We start from the raw sequence: 23908 nt of genomic DNA on the forward strand, positions 1-23908 counted from the left end.
ACTAGGTTCAATAGTTCGACAACTGCCACATTTAAAAGATTGTCAACTGGTTTGTTCGTTTCTTTCAATGTCAAAGAATCAGCTTTATAACATGAGCTTGGAGTCCATTTAGGGATTCTATACATTCCTGAGGCCACCGTGGCGTAGAGGTCTGAATGCTCGTATGTGACGCTGAACGCTTGGCTTCGAAGAATATTCAGCTGTGATTATTTCCTCAATCATAGTGGTAACATTTGTATGGTCTTTAGTCTACATGGCTAAGTTTTGGCGCTCTTGGGCATGATTGAGCTAAATAAAACATTGATGGAATAGAACTCATTGAGATTGGGACTGGCATCCTGGATAATTTTGAATGGAGTAATCGTGATTCAATTTCCCTCTTCGACTTCAACGTCTTTGAATTTAATGCCCTGAACGCCGCCATACTACTCCCGTAAATACTGATTTACAACGGAGGAAGGTTTATATCCACGATTCCGATTGAGGCTATTGTGGTACAAACCCTATAATACTTGTTGTTGCTGTTGTAGCAGTTTTTTGTACACTGAGGCGGCAGCCCTTGCCGATGAAGAACTCCATCGGGTCAATCCGGTACGTACAACTGGCTACCATGATCTAACAGTCTAGCTGGACATGCCTATATGATGTTCATCGAAGTAGACCTCCAATCCCGTTCCTGAACATCCTCATCAGACCCATTCGGGAAGATCCCGATTTAAACATCCTAAAAACATGTAACTGTCGCCAAATCTTTCCGACCCAATCTTTGTGAAGAACACTTATGAACTGCAACATTTACACCATATACTGCCTCATATAGGTCCCTAATAGATATAGCGCACATTTAAACTGATGCTTCGACATAACTTTTCGAGTCTTTTGAACTAATCTCCATATTAGCACAGTTAAATTGTGCAATCTTTCAGCTAGACAAAGTAGCCGACTTAGAGGTGTTATTCTCATATATATTTTCAAATATGACAACTCTGAATGTTGTACACATCGTATGATACGTACTAAAAATTTAATATAAATAATGGATTTTGGTAAAACTATGAAATTCTTTCGATTAAAGCGAGCTCTTACAGGCGCCGTCCTGTTGGAACCACATGTCTTCCATGTCCAAATCATTCAATTGGGCCAAAAATATTCCGTTATCATTGAACAGTAGCGATTCACATTCACAGTAAGTTGCCGGTCTTGATCAACCCGGAAGAAGTACGGGCCAATGACGCCGTCAGCCCATAAACAGCACCAAATCGTAATTTTTTCGGGATGCAATGATGACTCATGGAGTACGTGAGGATTGCTGTCTGACCAGCATCGCATATTATGCTTATTGACGAAGCCAGAAAAGAGCCTAAGACGTAGCGCTTTTAACGTTGACTCCGAATTTCGGTAGCAAATTTTAATAATTTCGACTCGTTGGCTCGTATATCTTTCCATCATGAAATGGTAAACCTTACTGAAGAGACATGTGAAAAAAGCGGCGTCTTTTGCTGTCCCTATCGGTCTACTTTTGTAGCGTCCTTTTTGAGAAACCCTTTAATTAAGGAAAGTCATGAGTATTCAGAAATTAACAGCACATATATAAAGCAAATGTCGTGTAATAGTAACGAAGTTGCCACTTTTCTCGAAAGAATTTATGTCATCTGCACCGCCATCTGTATGTCTTTTGCTACTTTCTGCTTCTGCTACGTTTGGGACCGTCCTCGTAACGGATATTAAAAAGACTTTTTTATACTATTTTCTATTTAGAACTACGTGTTATCGACTGATATTAAATGATAACAAGTCAGTACAAAAGTGTTGCCACTGTCACCCACCCTTCAGTTTATAATTACCGTTTAATTTATTTCAAATAAATAAAACAAATACTTATCTATATCATCAACAGCTTGTAATATCAAGATTACAATGCAGTCACTGATTTGAATTACTTTTTCGTACTATAATGTTATTTTTCTTAGCAAAACCCGAACCTTAAACAAACAACACAACCAACATTTTATTTAGTGATTTATATTAGTGCCATACAGAACAAATCACAATAAATCGGTTATTATTATCTGCTATCGAAACACGCTAATTGGAAACATGATAAAACATATAGTTAATGATAAACCGTTTTGTTTTCATTGTCCTACTTATTATAACGTGTGAACGACCCATATTATATCACCACACTGATCGCAATATATGGCAACGCTTAACTTAAAAAAGTAGTTAAAGTCGAGCTAATCTGATCATGATAAAGAACGTCAAAAGAAATGAAAAATGTTTTATTGATTACTGAAAAGAAATTGCCAGACAACAGATGGATTTGATCACTGACAAAACGCCACTGGTAGAAGTATCTTAAGATGGAGTTTTACACCACACGCGGCACTTATGCGTGCTTAAGCAATAAAAGGCGCCAACATGCGTCCTTTGGTTGAGTTACATATTATTCCCATTTTACTGCATACGTAAAATCAGCTTATTTAAGTCATTTCCAACGTTAATTACTATGATTCTAATAAAATAATTTCTCTGATTTATGGACCTCAGAACAATTTTTGAACAGTAAACAAATCCAAACCATTTTTTTACGCTCTGAAATGCGTTCAAAGTTAAGAGTTGGTTAACCTATTCCGTCGGGTGTGCGTGCGCTTGTTGTGTAACTCACGCAATACAAACCTAACTAATTTAACTGTTTTTATAACCATGCAAGCGCGGAGCACGCGCGCCCTCTTTGTATATCAAAGTGGAGTTACATACTAAGCGCGCATTAAAAATGCAACTCTGCAAACAAATCCCACAAAAGCAGGGCGCAAAGTTAAACAATTTATAACTTTGACGCCTCAAAAAACATCACTTCACGCATGTCATCAAAGAATGACGCTCGAGTTCAATCGTCAAAGTTAAAAAATGTTTAACTTTTGCGCGTTGCTTTTGTGATTTGTTTGTAGAGTTGCATTTAGTATGCGAGCGCATAGTATGTAACTAAACCTTAAGCGTTGCTAGGACTTTTCATCAGCACCATAGTGTTGCACTCTAACCTCAGTCTGTCGGATCTACAGTTCATACCACGTTATTTTGGAAATTATTTTTTTGTAAACATAGGAAATTTATTATGACAGTTATTAATTGTTTATTACATTTTCTCCAAAATGTACCAAATAATTCACAAGAAGTTTATAAGGTTTAAAAAAGGCTTTTTAAAACACAAAGGCCAGCATGGACATTCACAATAGCCATTGCTGTGATAATATACTTGCTTCTTCATTATTTACTCAATTAGAGCCGGTACGCAGCTCAAACGAAATTTTAAGCATTGGATATGTTTTTCGGCATCATTAAAAAAAAGTGAAGCTTTTATCACTTTTTGTGCCAGCTAATGGATTTATTTGTATAAATTAACGCTTAATTTTCAAAAATGCGTACTTAATCACCAGATTGGCCAGATGAATGTTTTGGTTTTTTGTCATCATGTCTTCGCCAGAGCTTCTTACCAGACATTAACTAGAAAAGCGAATTAAAAGGGGACAAACAAAAGTGTTTGGCTATTTGTAAAGAGAACAGTTGGGGGAAAATTGTTTCCACAATGTAATCTTAATCTTAATTTTTTCAATTTAAATGCAGATTCAGATTGCTAATAAAATTTACAATAGTTTTGGTGCATCATGTTCTAATATCGGTTTCTTCAGTCAAAAATTATGTGGGTTATCGATTTACAGAGTTGTTAAAAGTGAGCAATATTTTCATAACGAAAAATAACATGGGAACCTCTTCAAATATTATTTGCGGCCAGTCATGCTTACTTATTAATCAAGCAAATATTCGTGGGATTTATAAGAAAAATAACCGAATATTACTGAAAATGTTTACATAAAGAGTTTGACATTTATATTTTCTTTCAAAAATTTGACCGTGGCATTTTACAGCTATGTAATGATTTTTTCCTTAAGGTTCGCTTTTAAAACCCTTTATTCAAATACAAAACTATAAAGATAAATTGACACCGAACAGACCACATGCATAGCCATACAACATAAGCGGATTGATTTATTGGTTTGTTTTGTTCAAGAAAGAAAAAAAAAACAAATCCCAGAAAATGACATGAACCTAAATTAAATGGCAATAGCCTCTTTAAAAGTTTTGCTAATTGTATATTCCTATTTTTTTTTTATTAAGCGTTGTTTTCTTAAAGGTTTTTTTTTTAAACAATTATCATTTCATCCGAAAAGACTTTTGTATGTAAGTAAATGTCTTTGTTCTTTTCTTTTGTTCAATTAAATATTTCGTCTAAATCATCACTGTCTCCATCTTGCTCTGTCTGCCTTTCTTCCTCTCTCTCTCTCTATCTCTTAATCTCTATTTCTATCTATGTCTATCTATTTTCTTATACATTTTTCTAATTGTTGTGTTCATTAAATCTATGTATATGTTCATGAAAAGTAAAACATTTTTGTTGTGTTGTGTTCATTGTTTCACGTTCGAGCGTTCAAATGGGGAAATGATGTGAAAATATTGAAAAGGAAACAATTCATTTTCGAAAGCTACTACAACAACTTAATACGTTTCTGTTGTTCCATTGTACTTTTTCTTTGGTTTACTTTCTGTGCACGTTATCCTTCGTTTTATCGTTTTCATTTTGAAAATATTAACTAATTTAAAAACTATGAGTACAACTTAATACAAAAAACAAAAATTAACCCATAAATGTAAGGAATTACATATGCTTTTTGCTAATGATTTTCTATTGAACATATGTATAAAAAGTAATAAATAAGAAAGCAACAACAACAATGACCTTCTGTTTTGATTTCATCTTATGAGAAGGAAAGAAAAATACCGCTAACATTTTGAACAGCAACACATAGCAAAAAGGAGAAGTTAAGAGATGCCCACCAGATCCACAATGCTTGAAGAAACAATGTGGCAACTTTTGAGCGAAAAACCAGCTGTGCAACAGTAGTAACAACTGCTGCTCACTTCCCTTGACACTTTCTATCATTCATTTCCACTCATACAAACAAGAAATATGATACACTCAATCAAGATTGTGATTAACGGGAAAGCAGAAAATCATATTAATTTCCTGCAGCCACTTCACCCTCACACTCTGTCTTATTGAACCTCCCCGCTAGGTGCTGCCTAAATTGGAAAGTCCAACGTTGACGTCTGTCAAATAATCGTCGTGACTATCGTAAACGCTGGCGTGCTTAGTTCCAATTTAGAAAGCAGCCTAAAAAACAACAAACACCATTACCCACACACACACACACACCCACACCCACATCTCAAGAGTACATGACTTATCATCAAATGACTGTTTAAACGACCCAACTTGTTGAAAATTATCAAAGACTTACAGCAAGCTTGCCAAAATCTTAATACAACTTTTTTTTAATAAGCATATTTCAAATATATTTGCAATACATTTGTAAACTTGTTATAAGAATATTTTATTAGGTGAACATCTGAATAGACAGTAAACATATATGTAAATAAACTGTTGGAGGCTGTTATTTTAGAGTTGCCACATTTCTCACCATCTGCATAGCTAATGACAGTTATTTGGCATAAAAATTAAAAAACAAATACAAACTTTTTCATTACAAGGTGCTACGTTTTTGGTTTAATTATGAACTATGAGTACTAAGAAAAACAACAAAAGCATACTTCAAACTGAAAAATGAGATATCGTAAAAAGTTTTTTTTTTGTTTTGGAAAAAATCCAATTATCAAACTAATTAACAACAACAATGCTATAGAATATTTAAAAAATCATATGTTTCGTATGGGGCCAATAGTATGTAAGTGTTCGGGTAAAAATCTATATTTGGTGATATACTTGAAATAATTTAAAGTGTTTGTTTTATTTTTTTTAAATTTCCCTAAAAGAAAAACACAACAACAACCAAACAACAGCAATAACCTTAAATTGTAATTAAATTTAATTAATTATTTATATTCATTTTTTATTCATAAACTAATTTTGTAACTCGAAACCTAGTGCCAACTTTTGCCACGAAATTTCTAGGATTATTTAAGTTTGGTTTGTTTTGTAACTCTCATGTGTATGTTTTTTTGTGTTTGGTTTTTACTTAACAAATAATTTTTACCTATTACTTCTACTACTACTACTTCTACTACTCCTCCTCCTCTTCTAATTATAATACTACACAAATTATCGATTATCTAGTTTATCGATTACATATTATCGTTATTATGATTTCGTTTGATTCTGTCTGTGTGTGTTGTTTTCTGTAATTCTGATTCTAATTTCATAATTCCTAGCAAGAAACATTTAGTTCTCAAAAAAATAAATAAATAAAAATATCTCACCAAACCCCTGCCACAGAGCTACATATACTCTGGTTTTAAAGTAACGGTAAATAACTAAACTATGTTGCTCTCTGCTACACACAACAAAAGCAGGCAATAACTCTTAACAGAGAGAGCGAGAGAGTGAGTTGACATAAACGCTTGCTATGTTGGAAAAAGTCAACAAATGAGTTATGTCTCCCTCTCTCTCACACTTCTACTCTCTCTCTCTTACTCTTGTTCTCAGTCTTAAGTTGATTTGCAATAAATAACAGAACAAAAACAATTTTAATAACAATAAAAATTGCGACGAGGAAAGAAAAAAGCAAAAACAAAACCAAACAAAAACAACTCAGAAAAGCACCCACAAAACCAAAAACCAATTTCAAATCGCCCATTTCAGATGTACGGTAATTATCCACCTGCCGGAAGCCCACCGTTGCCAGATATTATAGGACAATATTACACTAGTGGTTACGGCGGCGGTGTACCGGGTGCTGCCGCCACCCTGCCATGCTATGATATGTATGGTCCCTCGACCTCATCTGGCTATTTGTATGATCCCTCGCTTGCAGCTGGCGCTGGTTATTATGGACAGACTTCGCCCATACGACGGCGTCGTTACAGTATTGCGGGCCTGCCCTCGGCCTCGATGATGAACGATTACTATGGCTATCAGCAGCCATTGGGGCCACCCATACATCAGTCTTCCTCCTCGAATATAATTAATTTGCTCAACGAGGCTCACAAGTCCATTTCAAGATCATCGCAGATATTGTCGCAACAGGCACGTCTTCAGCAGGCCCAACAAGCTGCCGCCCAAACGGTTACGCCTTTGTCTCACTATCCGGGTCGTGTTATCTCAAGTTATCCCACGCTGCATCCGGGCGATACTTCGCCACCCTATTTAAACGATAATCTTATGCAAATGTCCGCGAGTTTTTCGTCGCAGCCAAACATGTACTTCCAGCAATATAGCCAGCCACCGCCTCCTCCGCCGGCCCCCTCGCAAATGCAATCAGTGGCCGGGGCAATGGGTCTGACCGGTGCGTCGCGTCTCAGACCCGCGTATTCCGTATCGAATCTTAACTACTTAAATTATCCCGGTATTGGCGGCAGCAAACCGTATGGTGCCGGCAGTAGTTATCTCACTCCCAGCCAACAATATGCTGCTGCACATAGTCTGTACAATAATCCTTCCGAGCTAACACCATATAATATACAAAATCTGCTGCAACAACGTAATTTAATGTCCTCGTTACACGCTTCGAATCCCGCCATTTCGCAATTGTATCAGCAACAAGCTGCCGCCGCAGCCGCTCAAACTCCCTATTCGGCTGCCCACCAACAGTTGTTGGCCCAAAATATACAACAGCAATTTGCCGGCACACAACACTATGCACATCAGCTGCCAGCCAGTGCACATCCCTCGGCAGCGCATATTCACGCTTCGGTGCAACAACAGCTAAATCCCGATCATCAATTCCACATACATCAGCAGCAGAATCATTTGCAAACGCATCCCTTGGCGGCGCTGGCCAGCACAACGGCCCCCTTTCCCGCCACACTGACCAGCAGTGCATTGCATGATGTCCGCAGTACGATGGGTGCCACGACAGGACTAACCGGTTCGGCGGCCTACGATGCGTTGTATGGTGCGCCCACGCACCACCATCATACACACATGCACCATCCGAGCACGTTAGGACACCACCATCATTCATACTCGACACCACATCATTCACATCATCAGCATCATATGTCACCATACTCGAAACTAGATTTAGATTATCCAAAACTGCCACAAGAGCATAAACGCCAAGTAAGTTTTAAATTTGACGTAGATACGCTATCTTTAGATTCTTAAGCAAAAAACAAAAACCTAAATGAGCGGAAAAAATTGAATTTAATTAAAAAAAAAATATTTAAAAACACCCAAATTTGCTTACAAACAATCTGAGAAACGCCTAAATATAAATATTAATTATATCTACATATATAAAATTTAACTAAGCATTTACCACTGTCCAAATTTAAAAGAGAGTGCAAAAGAGAGAAAAATACTTAAAGATATGCTCTTGCTCTTAAGTCAAAAGAGAGGAAGGATTATCCTCCCCCACCTTAGAGTTGTGATTATTCCCAACAAAACCAAACAAACAAATCAACAAAGAAACAACGGAATTTCTTTCGTTTTAAACTTTAATGAAACTAAGCAAAGTAGTAGCTCAGCTCTTGTCTGCGGTCTCTGGCCCAGCAGTGCAAAGGAATGTGACTTATTCTTAGTACATTTCCAACCAAGACATAACTCAAACACCAAAGGAATTTTTGCATTGAATTGAAATAATGAAACAAATATAGGAAAAAAATCAATCAAGCTTTTAATTTTTCCACTATTTTTTTATATTATTTTTCAGTTTTTACTTTATTGTTTAACTTTTTAATTAGTTTTACTAATATTCTCATGCACTCAACTTACTCTGTCTTTCCTAAACAAAAATGCATTTGATGGAAACCTCACCCCCCCAAACCACAAAAAGGATATCTAATGCAGACAAATATGACATGTGTATGTTCTGCCTCCCCAACACACCCAGTAGTTAAACCCCACATCCCCAAAAGTTGCTTCGTAATGGAAACCCCAACTACAAAGTGAGAGCTAAATGAAAAACTAAAAAACCAAATGAGCATTTCTTTATAAAATAAAATTTATGCCAAACAGAAATAACAAAAAAAAAACACACATTTGCTAGGGAAATTTTGAAAAATATATTTAAATTAATAATCGTCGTTGTCATCTTCGTCGTCATCGTCGTCGTAATGCAGTATTCATATAAAATGCAAAAAACAAAATAATTTACTTTATAACAATAACAAACCAAAAAAATAAGACGAGCCATGAGAAAAACATACCAAATGCTATTATGAATGAATTAACAATACAAAAAACTCTTCGAAATATATATATTTGAAATATTTTTGCAAATATTCCAATTAGTGCCTAAAACAACAACAACAAAAACAAATACTTTTTTGCCAATATTTACTAAACTATTTAATATATTTAACTACAACATAATTAACACCAACTTTTGAACTACTCAAAACTACTAACAGCGAACTCATTTAGTCGTAACAGTACAACAACAATAACAACATCGCCGTAAAGCTAACCCCCCAACATGAATAGCAACTAGATAGCATTTCTTAATTGAGGAAAAATAAGAAGAAGAATAAAAAGCAATTACTGCATTGATGCATTGCAGTCACACAACAATTAAATAGAGCGAATGAGCAAACAGAGTTGTCATATGAATATGTGACAGAGTTGTTATAAGGTTATTAGGGGTCTTGTTGAATAACAGATTATGAATGAATGAATTAAAGCACAAAATGAAAATGAGATTGTATGTGTGTGTTAATCTCAACAAATCTTTTAATTCGCTCCATAAACGAAAGTTAACTAATTTAAGAGACCCAATGGATTATTTTAAAGTAAACCTAACATTAAGAAAATTAAATAAATTTTTTCTTTACTGCCTAGGCTTAAATCAGAAGACAACATTGGTTTTAGATTGAAAACAGAAAAAAGGATGATGCGTGCACCCATGCGTATGTTCATGCGTTGCAGTCTCAACAACGACAGAAGCCAAAAGAATAACAATATGTGTGAATTGAGCATAAACGCTAATGTAACACTTGTTTTGTGCACCCCTGAATGAAAGCATCGACCACATTTCGAGAAGGAACAATCTCATTTCGAGAAGGAACAAATATATGCAAAAACACACGCTCGTATTCACAACACTTATTGGATTTATTTGATTGCTCTACAAAGGAAATCTTTCAAATATGAACCTTTTTCAAATCTGTATTAAGTTTTGTGAACAAGGGTTTGGGAATAGCTCTTATTAAGCTTTCAATAACTTTTTTGCCTTTCAGGGCAAAGATCAATCAGATTTTTTGCAATAGAAAAGGAAAGCCAGAGTTCACAATACACCAACCATCGCACAGTGGGAGAAAATCGAAAAAAAACAAGTACAACTGCTTTTTCTACAGCTTACAATTTGCCATTTCTTAAATTTGGGAAGGGTTAGTATGTAAAATAATTTTAGTTTGTAATGATACTACAGAATCGGGAAAAGATTGGTAACTAGTAGTTCGCTTTAAAATGCCTAAAAACTTCCGAATGTTCACATCCACTAATTCTGCCATGTCTTCAAAGGCATTGGAAACTAAAGTGGAACTGCTTCGTCTCGGCAATGCGGGACACATCTTTATATCGTCTACAGAAATCAGGGACCGCATACTTGATCGAGTACGCTTTCGTATCGAATGACATTTCAACTCGTATTTAATGCAAGTTATACCACATATATAAATTTTAATGTCAAAGTTTAAAAAAAAACGATCGATTCAAACATTTGCGTTCATAAATTTCCAAAATCCCGGTTCATTAAAAAGATACATAATTAACAATAGAGAGATTTCAAACGGTTTTACTTTTCCATGTATGCCGTAACTCGTCCCCACTACTTGTAAACTTCAGTCTATCATCATGTTTTGCGATCACACAGTGCTTTGTCAAGACGGACACAATGACTGACATCTGTGTACTAGCCAACGACAACAGTAGACTTCTTAAAGTCTATATTGGTCTATCAATCTTGAAGCGTACAAAGCCCTAATTTTTTGCCATGTGTCATTTGTTGTCTTTAGGGTCCTATTTCGAAGAACTAGCTTACTAATGTCGCTAAAGGCATGGCAACAGATTTCGGTTCCCCTGGATTTTGCAAAGAAGTCCCAAGTACTGCATGCTCGTTTGCTCTAGAATTCCTTGGGATTTCTCTGTGGCCCAGCAACCAGACTAGATGTATTTTTAACTCGATCTCGTCGAGAGATCGGCGACGGTCAAACGCCGTTTTTTAATTAAGAAATATGTTCTCCGGATATTTTACGGATATATGGCTGTATCAAAGCCGTTCAACCATGTCTCTAATTGGACCTATACAATGATCGAATAACCTTCTATATATGTTCAGTTCTTCATTATACATCCTAAATTTTTGTGATCTTCGTTAGTTATTTGAAAGCATCATATACACATTTTGTAAGACATAAGGACAAGTGATACTCCCTTCTATTGCCCTACCTTGAGAGTTTTTATCACTAAAAACGAATTTACATTTAGGCGACATTCAAAAAAATATTTGAATTAAAAATATAAAACGAATTTGAAGATCTTTTAAGCCAACTCTCTTTTGATTAAATAAAGGGAAATGTTTTTTTTTTTTTTTTTGTTATAATTCCATTTTGTTAACTTGAGGACATATGCTGGTATAATTGAAGAGTAATTATTTATTAATGTGCTTCCTATCATGTATTATCCTGTGTAAAAATTTCATTTTGGTATCTTATAAACTGTTTTTTAATTTTTATTTTAGTTTTGTCTTTTTTGTTCTTTCAACGTAAAGGACAGTTGACATGTTAAAATGGTTTTTTGAAAAATCAAATATACACTTTTTTGAGTTACGCCACTCTTCAAGGACATGAGCAATTTATTCTTTTTGTCAAAGAACCATTTATTTCTCATAAAGTGCTCAATTACATAACGTATAATTCAAGAACTAGTGTTTGATGAATTATTTGAAACAAGTATCAATAATAGGGAAACAAATTGTTGTCGTTTTATATCCACCACCAACATACTATACTAATGTAATCTAATACAATACTCTAGTCATTTCATTTATGACACTTTCCAAGTACAATCTGCAACTTCATAACGTATACATATTCTTAATCCAAGTCGATCTAGCCATGTCCGTCCATCTCTCTGTCAAAGTCACAATAACGTTCTAAGGAATACAGCTATCCGTTTATCGTAGGCGATTGCAAACAATCCTCCGATTTGACTTCTAGACCCAATAGAAGCCTTAAAATCGGGCATGTGAATTAGTTATCTTATGATCCTTACCACCCTTACCATCAAATATGGCGGATATTTAGTCATCTGTAGGTATAGCCACTATATAAACCGATCATGCGATTTACTTTTTTGAATCCCTAGATGATTCAGCTTTAACCCAATTTAGCTTAAGTGCATGTCAAGCATGATACGAATCGATCCACAATCCATTAAAGCACCAATATAAACCGATCTCCCATGTTAACTTTAGGACAACCTAAAGTTAAAAATTCTTAACAGATTGAACTATTATTGTGCATGACGTGTTTTTCGATTTCATTCCAAAATCTGCAGAATATTGTATGATCGCAATGGATTATTTCCTTTATGCACCTAACATAAAACCAATCCTAGAAATTGAAATCTTGCTCATGTGAAGAGCTCAATTCTGACTGATTAATTTTTACTAACAAATAGAGATCGAGGAATATGGATAAATATAGCTGACAAAAATCAAAACATAGTTTGATATACATAGCTGGCCTATAGACAAATATCTCGATTGAACTTCTTGAGCGCATATTAACCGATATAGATCTATGCATTTGCGTATTTGAGAGTTTATGCTCAAAATATAACTACAAGTATATACACGTTGGTGGGTATTCCATCCAAACCTAAGTCGGTTTTTCTTGAACTTTTTTTTGTCCCCTTATTATAGTTAAACTCTTTTGTAAATCAAAATAACAGCGCACTGCCCAATTTTATTGAGATACTAAATTTAGCAATCAAACTGTTTTACATATAGAATTTGAAAACTTGTTAAATTACTTAATAACATGACTGATAGACGTTCCAAATATTGATCAGTTTAAACTACACTGCCACCATTATAGCATATATAGCTCTTTCATCTACATTATTCAATATTGTGATAAGTAAGATTAATGAATTCCGGTAAAAAAAAATTAATAAATGTAAGTAAAATCTACACATAAAAAGTTTCTTATTTGTTTCGGTACAACTCATTAAATCAGAAAACCTATTTCAAATAAAAAATTGTTTTGTGAATGCAAATTACCATTATGCTGATTTCCATTACAAATACTTATCTTTACATAATACAACCCTGCCCATTGTTTATTCACCACCATTTCTATGACAACTCTGGTTTGCCTCAATGCTCTCGCTCAGCTCTTCACCTCAAGCTAACTCTATTCGTTGAGTTACTCACTAAAGTGCATACATACTCACGAGTATGCTCACATGTGAAAGCCTCTAGGTGTCGTTACAACTAAAGACTGTAAATATAATTTACAATAAACCAAAAAATTCTTTTAGGTTATTGAGTACATACATAATTTCTCCTTCGAAAGATAGAAACTATTAAAATACTTTTCTTCTAGACTCATTTCAAATCAAAATTAGTGCAACTACTTGATAGAATTTTTTTTTAAGCTTGCTTAAAATTATAAAATTTATTAAATCAAAACCTTGAAATTTGAAAAAAGAAAACTGCAAAACCCGCAATGCAATTGAAAATTGATTGATAACTTGAAATTCACTTAAGAAATTAAAAAAATAATAATAAACAAATAAATAAATAAAAACAAAAGAAAGTGCGTAGATTAGGTCCCAACAGGCAATATAACTTATAGAATTATGTAAAAACCCAATATATTATACTATGTTTCATTTACAATTTCTTTCTTGTTTTGCGTTTTTCTTTAATATTTGTAGGAATATGATATTTATTAAATAAAATAGAGTGTGATCAATTAGAAAAGAAGGTCAATTATACTTAAAAACTAATAATAATAATAACAAAATTAAAACAAAAGCAAACAAATTTATTATAAAATAACGAAATGTTAAAAAACAAACAAATATTATATAAAATATAAAAAAAAAAACAACAAACAAATGACAACAGCAATGTGTATGTATTACTAGCAAGTATTAATATATAGCAACCAAAATAGTTAAAAAAAATATATTACATATATAAAACATTAAACATGACAGCAAAATCGAACATTACTTTACTTAGATGATATTGAAAAACCGTGTTTAGTTTGTTGTGTTACACCCCATGCAAAAATGCAAAAACTTAGAGCAAAATTAAAAAAAGATGATATTTTTGTTAACTCTTTATTATTCTTCCCCAAGCTCCTTATTAATTAGATATCTTTCAATACTACATAGTATATCTCTACCCATACCTAAACTATATATACAACAACAAAACAAAATATTTAACTACATATATAAAATTTATGTTTAAAGTAGTCTTTATGGAAATTTAAACCAAAATAGTAGCTCGCAAAACAAACATTCAAAAACAAAAACAACTCTGTTGTATCCTTAAGCAATTAATAATTGAATAGTTCACCAATAACAATAATTACAATGGTTGATTTATAAATGTACTACTACTACTATTATAACTGTATATCCATATGTGTGTGTATGTATCGTAGATCCCTCCCTCCATTTAAGTTTTAAAATGCTTTCGAAAATACAACCAAATAATTGCAATTTATACCTATAGCATACTAGAAAAACAAATTCCTTTTCAATTATCTAAAAATATAACAAAACAAAAATCTACTAAAAATTTGATAACGAAAGACATTTGTGCTAATACCCGAGCGGTGGTATTGATAAGATTTCTTTGTGGCCTCATTAATAGGGATATTAGTGATTTTAATAGCATTGTTTAAAAGCAAATACTCTTAAAGCATTTTGTAAAACGTAAAAAACTTTATCAGCGGAAAGTAATAAAAAGAGTTTGCTAAATTTTTATATTCAAATTTTATTATTGACTTATAATATAAGCAAAGCATTGAGCTCTATATATTTGAAAACCATTTTCACAAACTTTTAATGTCTGTATGGTTTGTTACGGAGATTGAGTTTAGGTTTTTATTTATGATGAAATAATTTTTTTTGTTTAAAAAATCTACTAGAGACTCCCCTAAATACTTCAAACACCGGTATTTACAAAACTTAATAGAGATTTGAAATAGGTTTATTTGACAGATCTCCCTTAAAGAACTGTCAAATAAATCTATTTAAAGGCTTCATTAAGTTTTGTGAATACGGCCGATAGTGTTTCTTCCTTTTAGTACGCAAACTAATTTAATTTCATTTCCATATTCCATTATTATATTCATGCCAGTTTTTAAAGTATATATTCAATAAAAAGAAGGATAGAGATTTTTTACAATTTCTACTATTATTTAGAATTCACTTAACAAGCTTAAGCCCAGGATTCACTAATAGAAGGTTAGATCACTTGCGAAATCATAAAGTGGATAGACCCCATGAACATCATTATTTGGAAATGGAGGAGAAAACACAAACAAAGGACGAATGTTAAAAGAGAACAAGTTGACATCCTAAATGCCAAGTACTGCCAAAAACTAAAAAATTGTATGTCGTCTGATCGCTTGGCTTAACCTTGTTCAGTGAATCCTGGGTTAAGCCAAGGAATCAATCGGCATACATATTTTTGAATTTTCGTCATGAAGCTTGCCAATCTTGCTATTATTTATATAAGTTTTCCTTACTTGTTTGCCATGTGCGTTTGTTCACATTGATTCAATTAAATATACAAAATTGTACTATAGCAAGAGTTATTTTAAAAAGATGTGAAATAAAAAAATAATTAGTGGATGTGCAATATGCTGAATGAATGTCAGAGAAAAAAATTGCTGACATTTTTTACTATTCACACAATGCAGATTTTGACAATCTTAATGATGTTCATGGGGCCTATCCACTTTATATTTTCGCAAGTTATTTAACCTTCTATTAGTGAATCTTGACTATAAATATATAAAATATTTGATTTAAGTAAAAGTATTGTTACCAATCACAGTATAAATCGGAAAAAGTATCAGATGCAATTAATAAAATGTATTTTATTTGGATACATTTTGCCATTCCGTTTCCAACATATCGATATCCGTTTCCGACCCTATAAAATATTTATATTTTTGTTCTTTGACATCCGTGCCAAATATGGTTTAGATCACACCATTTTTTGGTATATACTCCATATACCCCGATCTTCCGGTTGAAGGTCTTTCTCCCATAACTGGACTATGTATTACATGATTTTGCTAAACTTAGTACAGAGAGCTATATTAAACCCCCTACACATCCTCCCCGAATATCACGAAGATAGGATCATATGTGGGTATAGCTCCCATATATGTATACCGATCTCCCGATTTAGGTCTTGAACCCATATAACACCCATTGATTAGCCCATTTCAATGGCATTTCGAACAGTGAATTGTGCTTCGTTTGGAACAGGTCATAGTTCGATATAGCTACTATGGGATCCTAAACGGTGCATATATCACTGGTTTTTGACGACATGTTGTTTTTTTATATAATCGAGGTGGTGGATATCAAAGTTGGGCCCGGCCAAGTATGTTTCAAATTGCCACGGTTCCATTCAGGACGTTATGAATTTTAAGAGAAAGCTGAGAAATGTCTGGCACTACATGCCTAACAGGGAAGATTGAGGACGGTGAGACCTTGTTTTTACTGATGACTCAAAGATGAAGTCCTGGAATGAAAGTGGGAGTCTACTTCAATTCAATTGAAATCGCTTTCTCATTGAGACTGCAGCACGAGCCTAGGGTCTTTTCTCGCAGTATCATTCCGATGACCAAAAGAAAAAGTAGTCCTTGTAGAGCGATCCGGTGAACGGTTTATCGAGCCACTGAACATAATTGAAGGCAAGGCCAGACCGAAAACGACAGAAAGGTGACAATATATGTGTTTATGCCGGATTTCAAGGAATCTTTGGTTTACCGTCAACTGCAGAAGGACGTACAAACTGGGTAGGTTAGGTTGAAAGGAGGGAACGGATATAAATCCGACCCATGTCATTATGAACAAACACCAAAGCCAGTAATCGGCCTAATGTGTGATCTAAATACTGAATAGATATCAGGAATCTTGTGCTGATTACAAAATTCTTAATTTTTTCCGTACCACGTACCTAAGTCGATTCATGTTTGGTATTGTGTCCCCACCTAAGCGACGGTGCCTCTTAGCCGCGAAAACCGGGCAGCGGCATTGCAAATGCTCTAACCTCTCATATTTTTTCCCACATTCTATGTGTCCTAGTCCTATGTGTCCCGTCATGATACCAAAAGCTATACTGATCTCCTTCTACAACAATAGCCTCGTCTTCTCACGATCCGGATCTCCACATAGGATTTTCGTCGTCCTATTCCTACCAACTGTGTAGCTGTTCCACAATGTTATGCGCGCGTTCGTCGCTCACGCCCCTAACTCGGACTGCGTCGCCCTTAAAGGTTTCGGATTAACCAAGTTTATTTAAGTTCTGGCCTTCACGGCCAAATCTGTCTGCTCCTTTATTTCCTTTATTCCGCTATGGCCCTGCACCAAAATAATGCGGTGGTGTTCATTGCTGTCACGAAAAGCTTAGCTGCGAGTTACCGGGCGCGTCCATAGGTTGCGGATAGCGGAATGCTTCATACGGAGTAGCTCCAACGGCAGTCGCGGACAATCAGCGGTATCGAACGGAGAGTCTCAATGAGAGGTCGGACGGCACCGGCTCTTACACAAATACTGAGTGCCTATGATGCTCGATATCACAAGGCTAGTTATTGTCGCATTTAAATAGCCAATGGCCGCCTTGTTTCCACGGCGATCGATTCTTTGGACCGGAATGAACTTGCTCACCTACACGAGCTTGACTTGACGAGGATCGCCACCTCCACACGAAAATATGGCTACAACAAAAACATCTCAGGTATCCGGTCCGAAACCCCTTCCATTCCTTCCAGGTTTCCTTTCATCGCCTCGATTATACCGCGATGGTGTGACCTGCCTACCTAACCACTATCCAGTTTCCCATGGTCTTAAGTCTAACAGCCGCAGTGGCTGCCTCACACTTAATCTGTACGTCTATGGTCCACTAGGTCGCCCCCAGTGGGCGTGGTCCTTAACTCCCTCTTCGGATTGAGGCCCCATCTCGAGCCCAGTGCCCGTCTACATATACTCAACATCTGTGTGCCTCGGTACGTTCCCGAATGTGACACTCCCAGTTCAGTTTCCTGGCCAAGTTCAATTTTAAGTATTTGAACTTGTCGGATATCGAAATGGTTCTGTTGAGAAAACGTGGTGCGCCAAATTGCCCCACATTTGTCTTCCTTGTGAACCAGTCAGCCCAGTCGTATGCTATCTCCAAGACTCTTTCGACCTCTTTGCATAGCTGATTCGGATAGTTACCTCTTACAAGTATTGCAACATCTCTCGTCAAATCCCTCCTCGGTAAGCATCCGTAATTGATTATTAACACTAGAAAGACCAACGTCCATTTTGACAGATTTTTGAAATGCATTCCAAATTTTCTTCGAAGACAATTTTTTTGTTTCATTTTTTTATTAGCACCCTATAGTTAATGTAATTTTTGTAATCTACTCCCGAATACCTTTCATAAAATTATATAGACTATTTCTCCTTCTGTTATCAAAAATTATATATCCTACTTCTCCTTCCCGACCAACCTGTACAATCTGTGAAAAATGAGAAAATCTATTCAGCCGATCATTTTGTCCGGGTTGGTCTAACTAGGTATATAAGAAATCTTGGTCTTTCTATAGTTAATGTTGGTCACCAAAAGATGTGGCAATGAATGCTCCCCTGTGCCGTACCTTGTGCCACTTTCTCCCTTATATATATGTTATTGGACCCACCACCTATTCCTTAGCACATAAAGTTAATCCAGTCTCTAAGGAACCGGTACTGGTCTAAGGATTGAATCAGTGTGTCGGTCATCACATTGTTAAAAGCCCTCTCGATGTCAATGCATACCGCCAATATGTGCGTCTTGGCATCGGATTCCTCTATTATATACACAATCTCGTATAGGGCAGTCTGCATCGATCTTCCCTTGACATAGACTGTTTATACTTTAGCAGTTCACTGCTCACTGCTTACTTTTGGCAATATGTCTGATAGTACTATAATAGCTGAAACTGCACGGTAGGCCCAAAGCAGCGCGCTTTGAGAATACCACACAATGATTGCTGAAGAATCTGTTTTCATTAGGATGAGATGATATGAAGAGTTCATATCAGGGTCTGAAGGGGAACAAGCACCTCTGCATCGCGGTGAGCCGGTGGGTAATCTTGCAAACATATCTTTAAGATGTGTCCTCACGAGCAAGTGGACGCGAAGGGCTACTGGACAACACGCACAGAGAAAAGATTAGATGGATGTGGATCTCCGTATGATACTCAATTCTTATCCGATTCGGATAGTATACATATGCATAGCCCAGAGAATACGACAAATGCGATATATGGTGGAGGATATATAAGTTTCGTAACGGACAAGCTTATAGTATACTAAGATTTTTTTTAATTAAAAGTGAAGATATACAACATTTGTTTCACTTTAATTTCCTTCTTATACCACTTCGCCATTTTGTAGCATATACAATGCTCTTTTGTAACAGGGGATCACATAAGAATTTTTTGCTTGTATAAAATGTATTCATTTATTATATTTTATTATTTATTTTTATTTTCTGATGCAGCACATTAACCATAAACGAAACGAAAATGTGAAATATAATCAGGGAACTTGAATTTTTACATTTTTAAATCGTTTCTTATATTTAGATAAAGCAACAAATGCATATCACCTATGGATTTCATACAACTTTTTTGGAGGCAAAATTTTTAAAACCAAGTAGTTTATAGAGGATTTTTATGAACTATATACAAACGAGTTACTTTTCTAATATACTTTGCCATGACAAATAGTATTGCAATGCAGTTTGCTCATCAATCAATCAATCAATGATAGAAATGCTATTAAAATCACTAATATATATCTATGAGAGGGTCCTTAAATAATCTCAGTTATAACAACTCAAGCAATCACCCAAGGCTCATGCTCATGCTACCCTGATCAGAGCATCATCACCATCATCATCATCATCGCAAGTGTTGTCATCTCATTAACATCGACATGCAACGATATTATACTCGTATACAAAAACAAAAAACAATAGATAACATCTCCTTAAGAGAATATTTGCTAGCAACTTATACAAAAGGGAAAAGAAATGACAGAAGAAACCCCCCACAAAAGGAAAACCAATAATACAAACATAAATCAATTGAAATCCCATTTTTCCTAACAGCATTTTGAAATATAAGATAACAGAAAAAATAAAGCAGAGGAGAAACCACAACAGTAAAGTAAAAATATTGTGCAAATGCATATTTATATACATACATACCCCCTCTATATTATTACAAGAATATAACTATACATATATAAATATATGTAGACTACATAAAGCAAATCATACTCTTTATAATATATATACATGCATATTTATTTATACATACACCTACATACATACGAGACATACAAACATGCATATACAACCATCATACAATCTCAATATTATTAGCAGAAGAGACCTAAGAGTGTATAAGTACTTTACCAACAACAACAACAACAACATAACCATGTGTTGTATTTGCATTTATATACACCTAATAACAATAAACAAAAAAGAACTCAATAACCACAACTAAGTACACGAGTATACAACCACATGTATACATATACACTAGATACAAACATACATGCATATATATGTAGGATACTTAACAAACACTTGTGTATCCACTTGATATCTCATTAAATAATAATTATTACCTATAAAAGATAAATTCTCACTAAATACCATTGCCACTACGAGTACTACCATTACAGCTGCTTACATCTACACTTGACTGCAACCTGATGTCATAGACATAACTACGATGCCATAATTGTGCTATCATTCACAATAGTATTGTAGTTAATTAAACGACTGTTCAAAGAAGGAAGACAACGACCAATTCGCCATGTATTCTATACAATAATTATACGTACATATACATATATCCTTGCTTTACCTCTATTCCCTTGGGATCTCATCATATAATAAATCAATTAGTCTGTCTGTTTCCACATGTGTCTGTCGTTTGATGTCAAGTGTTTTCACAAGTGTTGTAATATCCACATTTATGTATATATAGGCAAATCCTTTTCCAATTAGTAAACAATTTGAATAAAGTCTATTATAACGCCCTCTATTGGGGAACTTTAGCTTGTAATTAGGGTATTGCATAATTTTGTGTCATTGCATTAGATATTGTATTTATAAACATTAAACGCATACTCAGTACTTAATTCTCATTACCATTTGGACATGTAATAGTCTAGTGAAGTCACTCTCAAAATGTACTCTCTCTCTTTCTCTATTTCATTCAATGGCTTTCAACATAAACAGCTAATATCAGCTGTGTTCAATACATTCAATGGCTATGTTCTACTAATAACGTTTAAAACTGGTATGTTTATTACTTGATCCTCAGTTGTCATAAGAGTATAATATAATGTTTTGACAGCGCATTAGATATAGTCATCGTGTCATTACCAAAGTAATAGTCTAATCAAGTTCCTCTCAAAACTGCACTTCCCCTATTTCGTTCTCCGACTTAAACAGTAACTATCAGCTGTGTTTAATACAATATATTGATGAGTTCAGCATATTCAAAGGCTTTATAAAGCTACAAAACAATAAGGCTGCTCAATAGAAGAACACATACATACCTTCACTTTAAGCTGTGTTTGGTATTTTTTGTAGAATTAATGAAAACTTCGTTCAACAGTATAAGTCAGCATGCAGCTTATAGAAAACTTTCAAACTTAAAGCAAAAGAGAGAAAAATTATAATCAAACAGTTAAATTTGGCAACAATTTTCAATAAAAATTGTGTTTTCAAACCAATTGCTGTAAGAAGACCTGAAGATGACAATATTTAATTATAATTACTGCGTTTAATCTGTCTTAAAAACACAACGACACGTTTTTTTCAGAATTTATCATACTACAATAGATAGAATGCAGCACTGTCTCATAGCAATGCATGTGAGAACAAAAGAAGGCGTAGAAAACTAAGTTGACATAACATTTAATGTCATATTTATATGGGTTTGTAGAAGCACAATAACTTTTTTTTTACTCATCTTCTTGTATCTTCATATTATTGGCATATTTTCTTCAATGCGCCATCATTCTTAGGGAATTTTTCTTCAATATGTTTGGATATGTACAGCATCATTGTAGTCAAAAGAAGTTTAACTAAACAATTACAGGTTTTTAACAAATATTTGACTTAAACCTCCAATCCCACTAAATCTGTATGCGCGGGTTTTGCTCGATTGTTGTTCAAGTTCTGGTACACCTTAACTAATTAGAAAACTTTGTTGTCTTTGTTGTCTTTGAATCTTAAGCATCGCATCCTGTAATTCAGAACTAGGTAATTTTCTGAATCTTCCCTACATTATTGGGCTACTTTCGGCATAGTTACGAATCGATTACTAGATCCTTATATTTTGCTTCATTCTCCTGCATAGAAGAAGCATCCACTCCAGTCTCGTGTAGATCTCAGCGAAACTGTGAATCAGAAGCAGGTGAGTTTCTGAATCCTTTATACATCTTTGGCACAATATCTCTTGCATGTGAAGACAGCGTAAAAGGCTTTAAGACTAATTTCGTCCATACTCCCTAACAAAGTTAGCTAGAAACACACGCACATATACAAGAGAGTGCCCGAACGTTTTAGTAATCATTCAATCGGTGTGTTTTTCAATTTGGTCGACGGACATCGTGTATTGTTTGCAAATGGGCACAACTCGGATGAGTGTAAGGATGACGATGTAAGCATTACTTTGAAGATGACAAAATTTAAAATAACGGATATTTTTTGATCAGACCATACGAGTAAGCAGTATTCTCTTCGTTTCCTCAGGATGCTCCAAAGTTTATTCATGGGTTTCGATCTGGTTCGCGACCATTTGGTCAAGAAGCACATCGTCCACATATGCGATGACCTATAAGGATTAAGTATATAACGAGTTAATGTCGAGTTTTTAAGCTTGCAAACAGACACACACTGTACGGGTCATGGTATTAAGGCCGTTTTTTTACTAAAACAATACCAAGTAGTATGCGCTTAATGTTTTTAATCAAGTATGTACTACCGAAAGGTATAGATGATTTACCGTCTTTTTCTTTAATTGCTGTGTTCTATTTAAGTGCTATATAGTGCAAATCACGATATTTCATTATTATCTGATATATTATAGAATGATATCGATAAGTTACCCGAAGAACTTGCACTGATATTCTGTCCAAAACATCTGACTGCAATAAATCACTGCAATTATAATTCTATACGTTGGACGCAAATTCATAATACCAATAGCTAGTGCTTATCAAACGAGCTTTCTTATATGTCAAAATAACTTTTGGTTGTGCGATTTAGTTTAAAATAGACAAAATACGTCCATAATAATGCATTTGTTTATAGAAATCCATAGTATATGCTGATATCCATAGTAATGTGTAGATCATATTCGTAACAATAACTAAATCTCCAAAGAAATGCATGTGTCAAAAAAAATTTTGAATGCATATATTTTCCCTATGACTTAATGGCTCATAACCCTAGCCGCCTAACCTTCGAAGACGGTGATGCTTTCAATAATTGGATATATCGAAATGATGATGCTGTAGTGGGAAAATAAATTTTTGGTTGAATCTATTACTGTCTTTTATTTTAGTTGT

At 34.6% G+C, this 23908-nt stretch overlaps 2 protein-coding genes across 16 annotated transcripts in view; one reads left to right on the plus strand and one right to left on the minus strand.

The window, feature by feature from the left end:
- LOC106094039 (molybdopterin synthase catalytic subunit-like) overlaps positions 1-23908 on the minus strand; it is a 515852-nt gene that overhangs the window by 397344 nt on the left and 94600 nt on the right. The window lies entirely within an intron of this gene.
- Positions 1-23908, plus strand: part of LOC106089369 (ELKS/Rab6-interacting/CAST family member 1) — a 289868-nt gene that overhangs the window by 214191 nt on the left and 51769 nt on the right. The window contains exon 10 of one of the 15 annotated variants that reach the window (XM_059370218.1): positions 6716-8134. The exons of the other annotated variants lie outside the window; for them this stretch is intronic. Coding sequence (XP_059226201.1) covers positions 6716-8134 — 1419 coding nt within the window. The remainder of the gene's footprint in view (positions 1-6715; positions 8135-23908) is intronic. 15 annotated transcript variants of the gene reach the window in all.

Source organism: Stomoxys calcitrans, chromosome 5, assembly GCF_963082655.1.
Source record: "Stomoxys calcitrans chromosome 5, idStoCalc2.1, whole genome shotgun sequence".
Taxonomy (NCBI): domain Eukaryota; kingdom Metazoa; phylum Arthropoda; class Insecta; order Diptera; family Muscidae; genus Stomoxys; species Stomoxys calcitrans.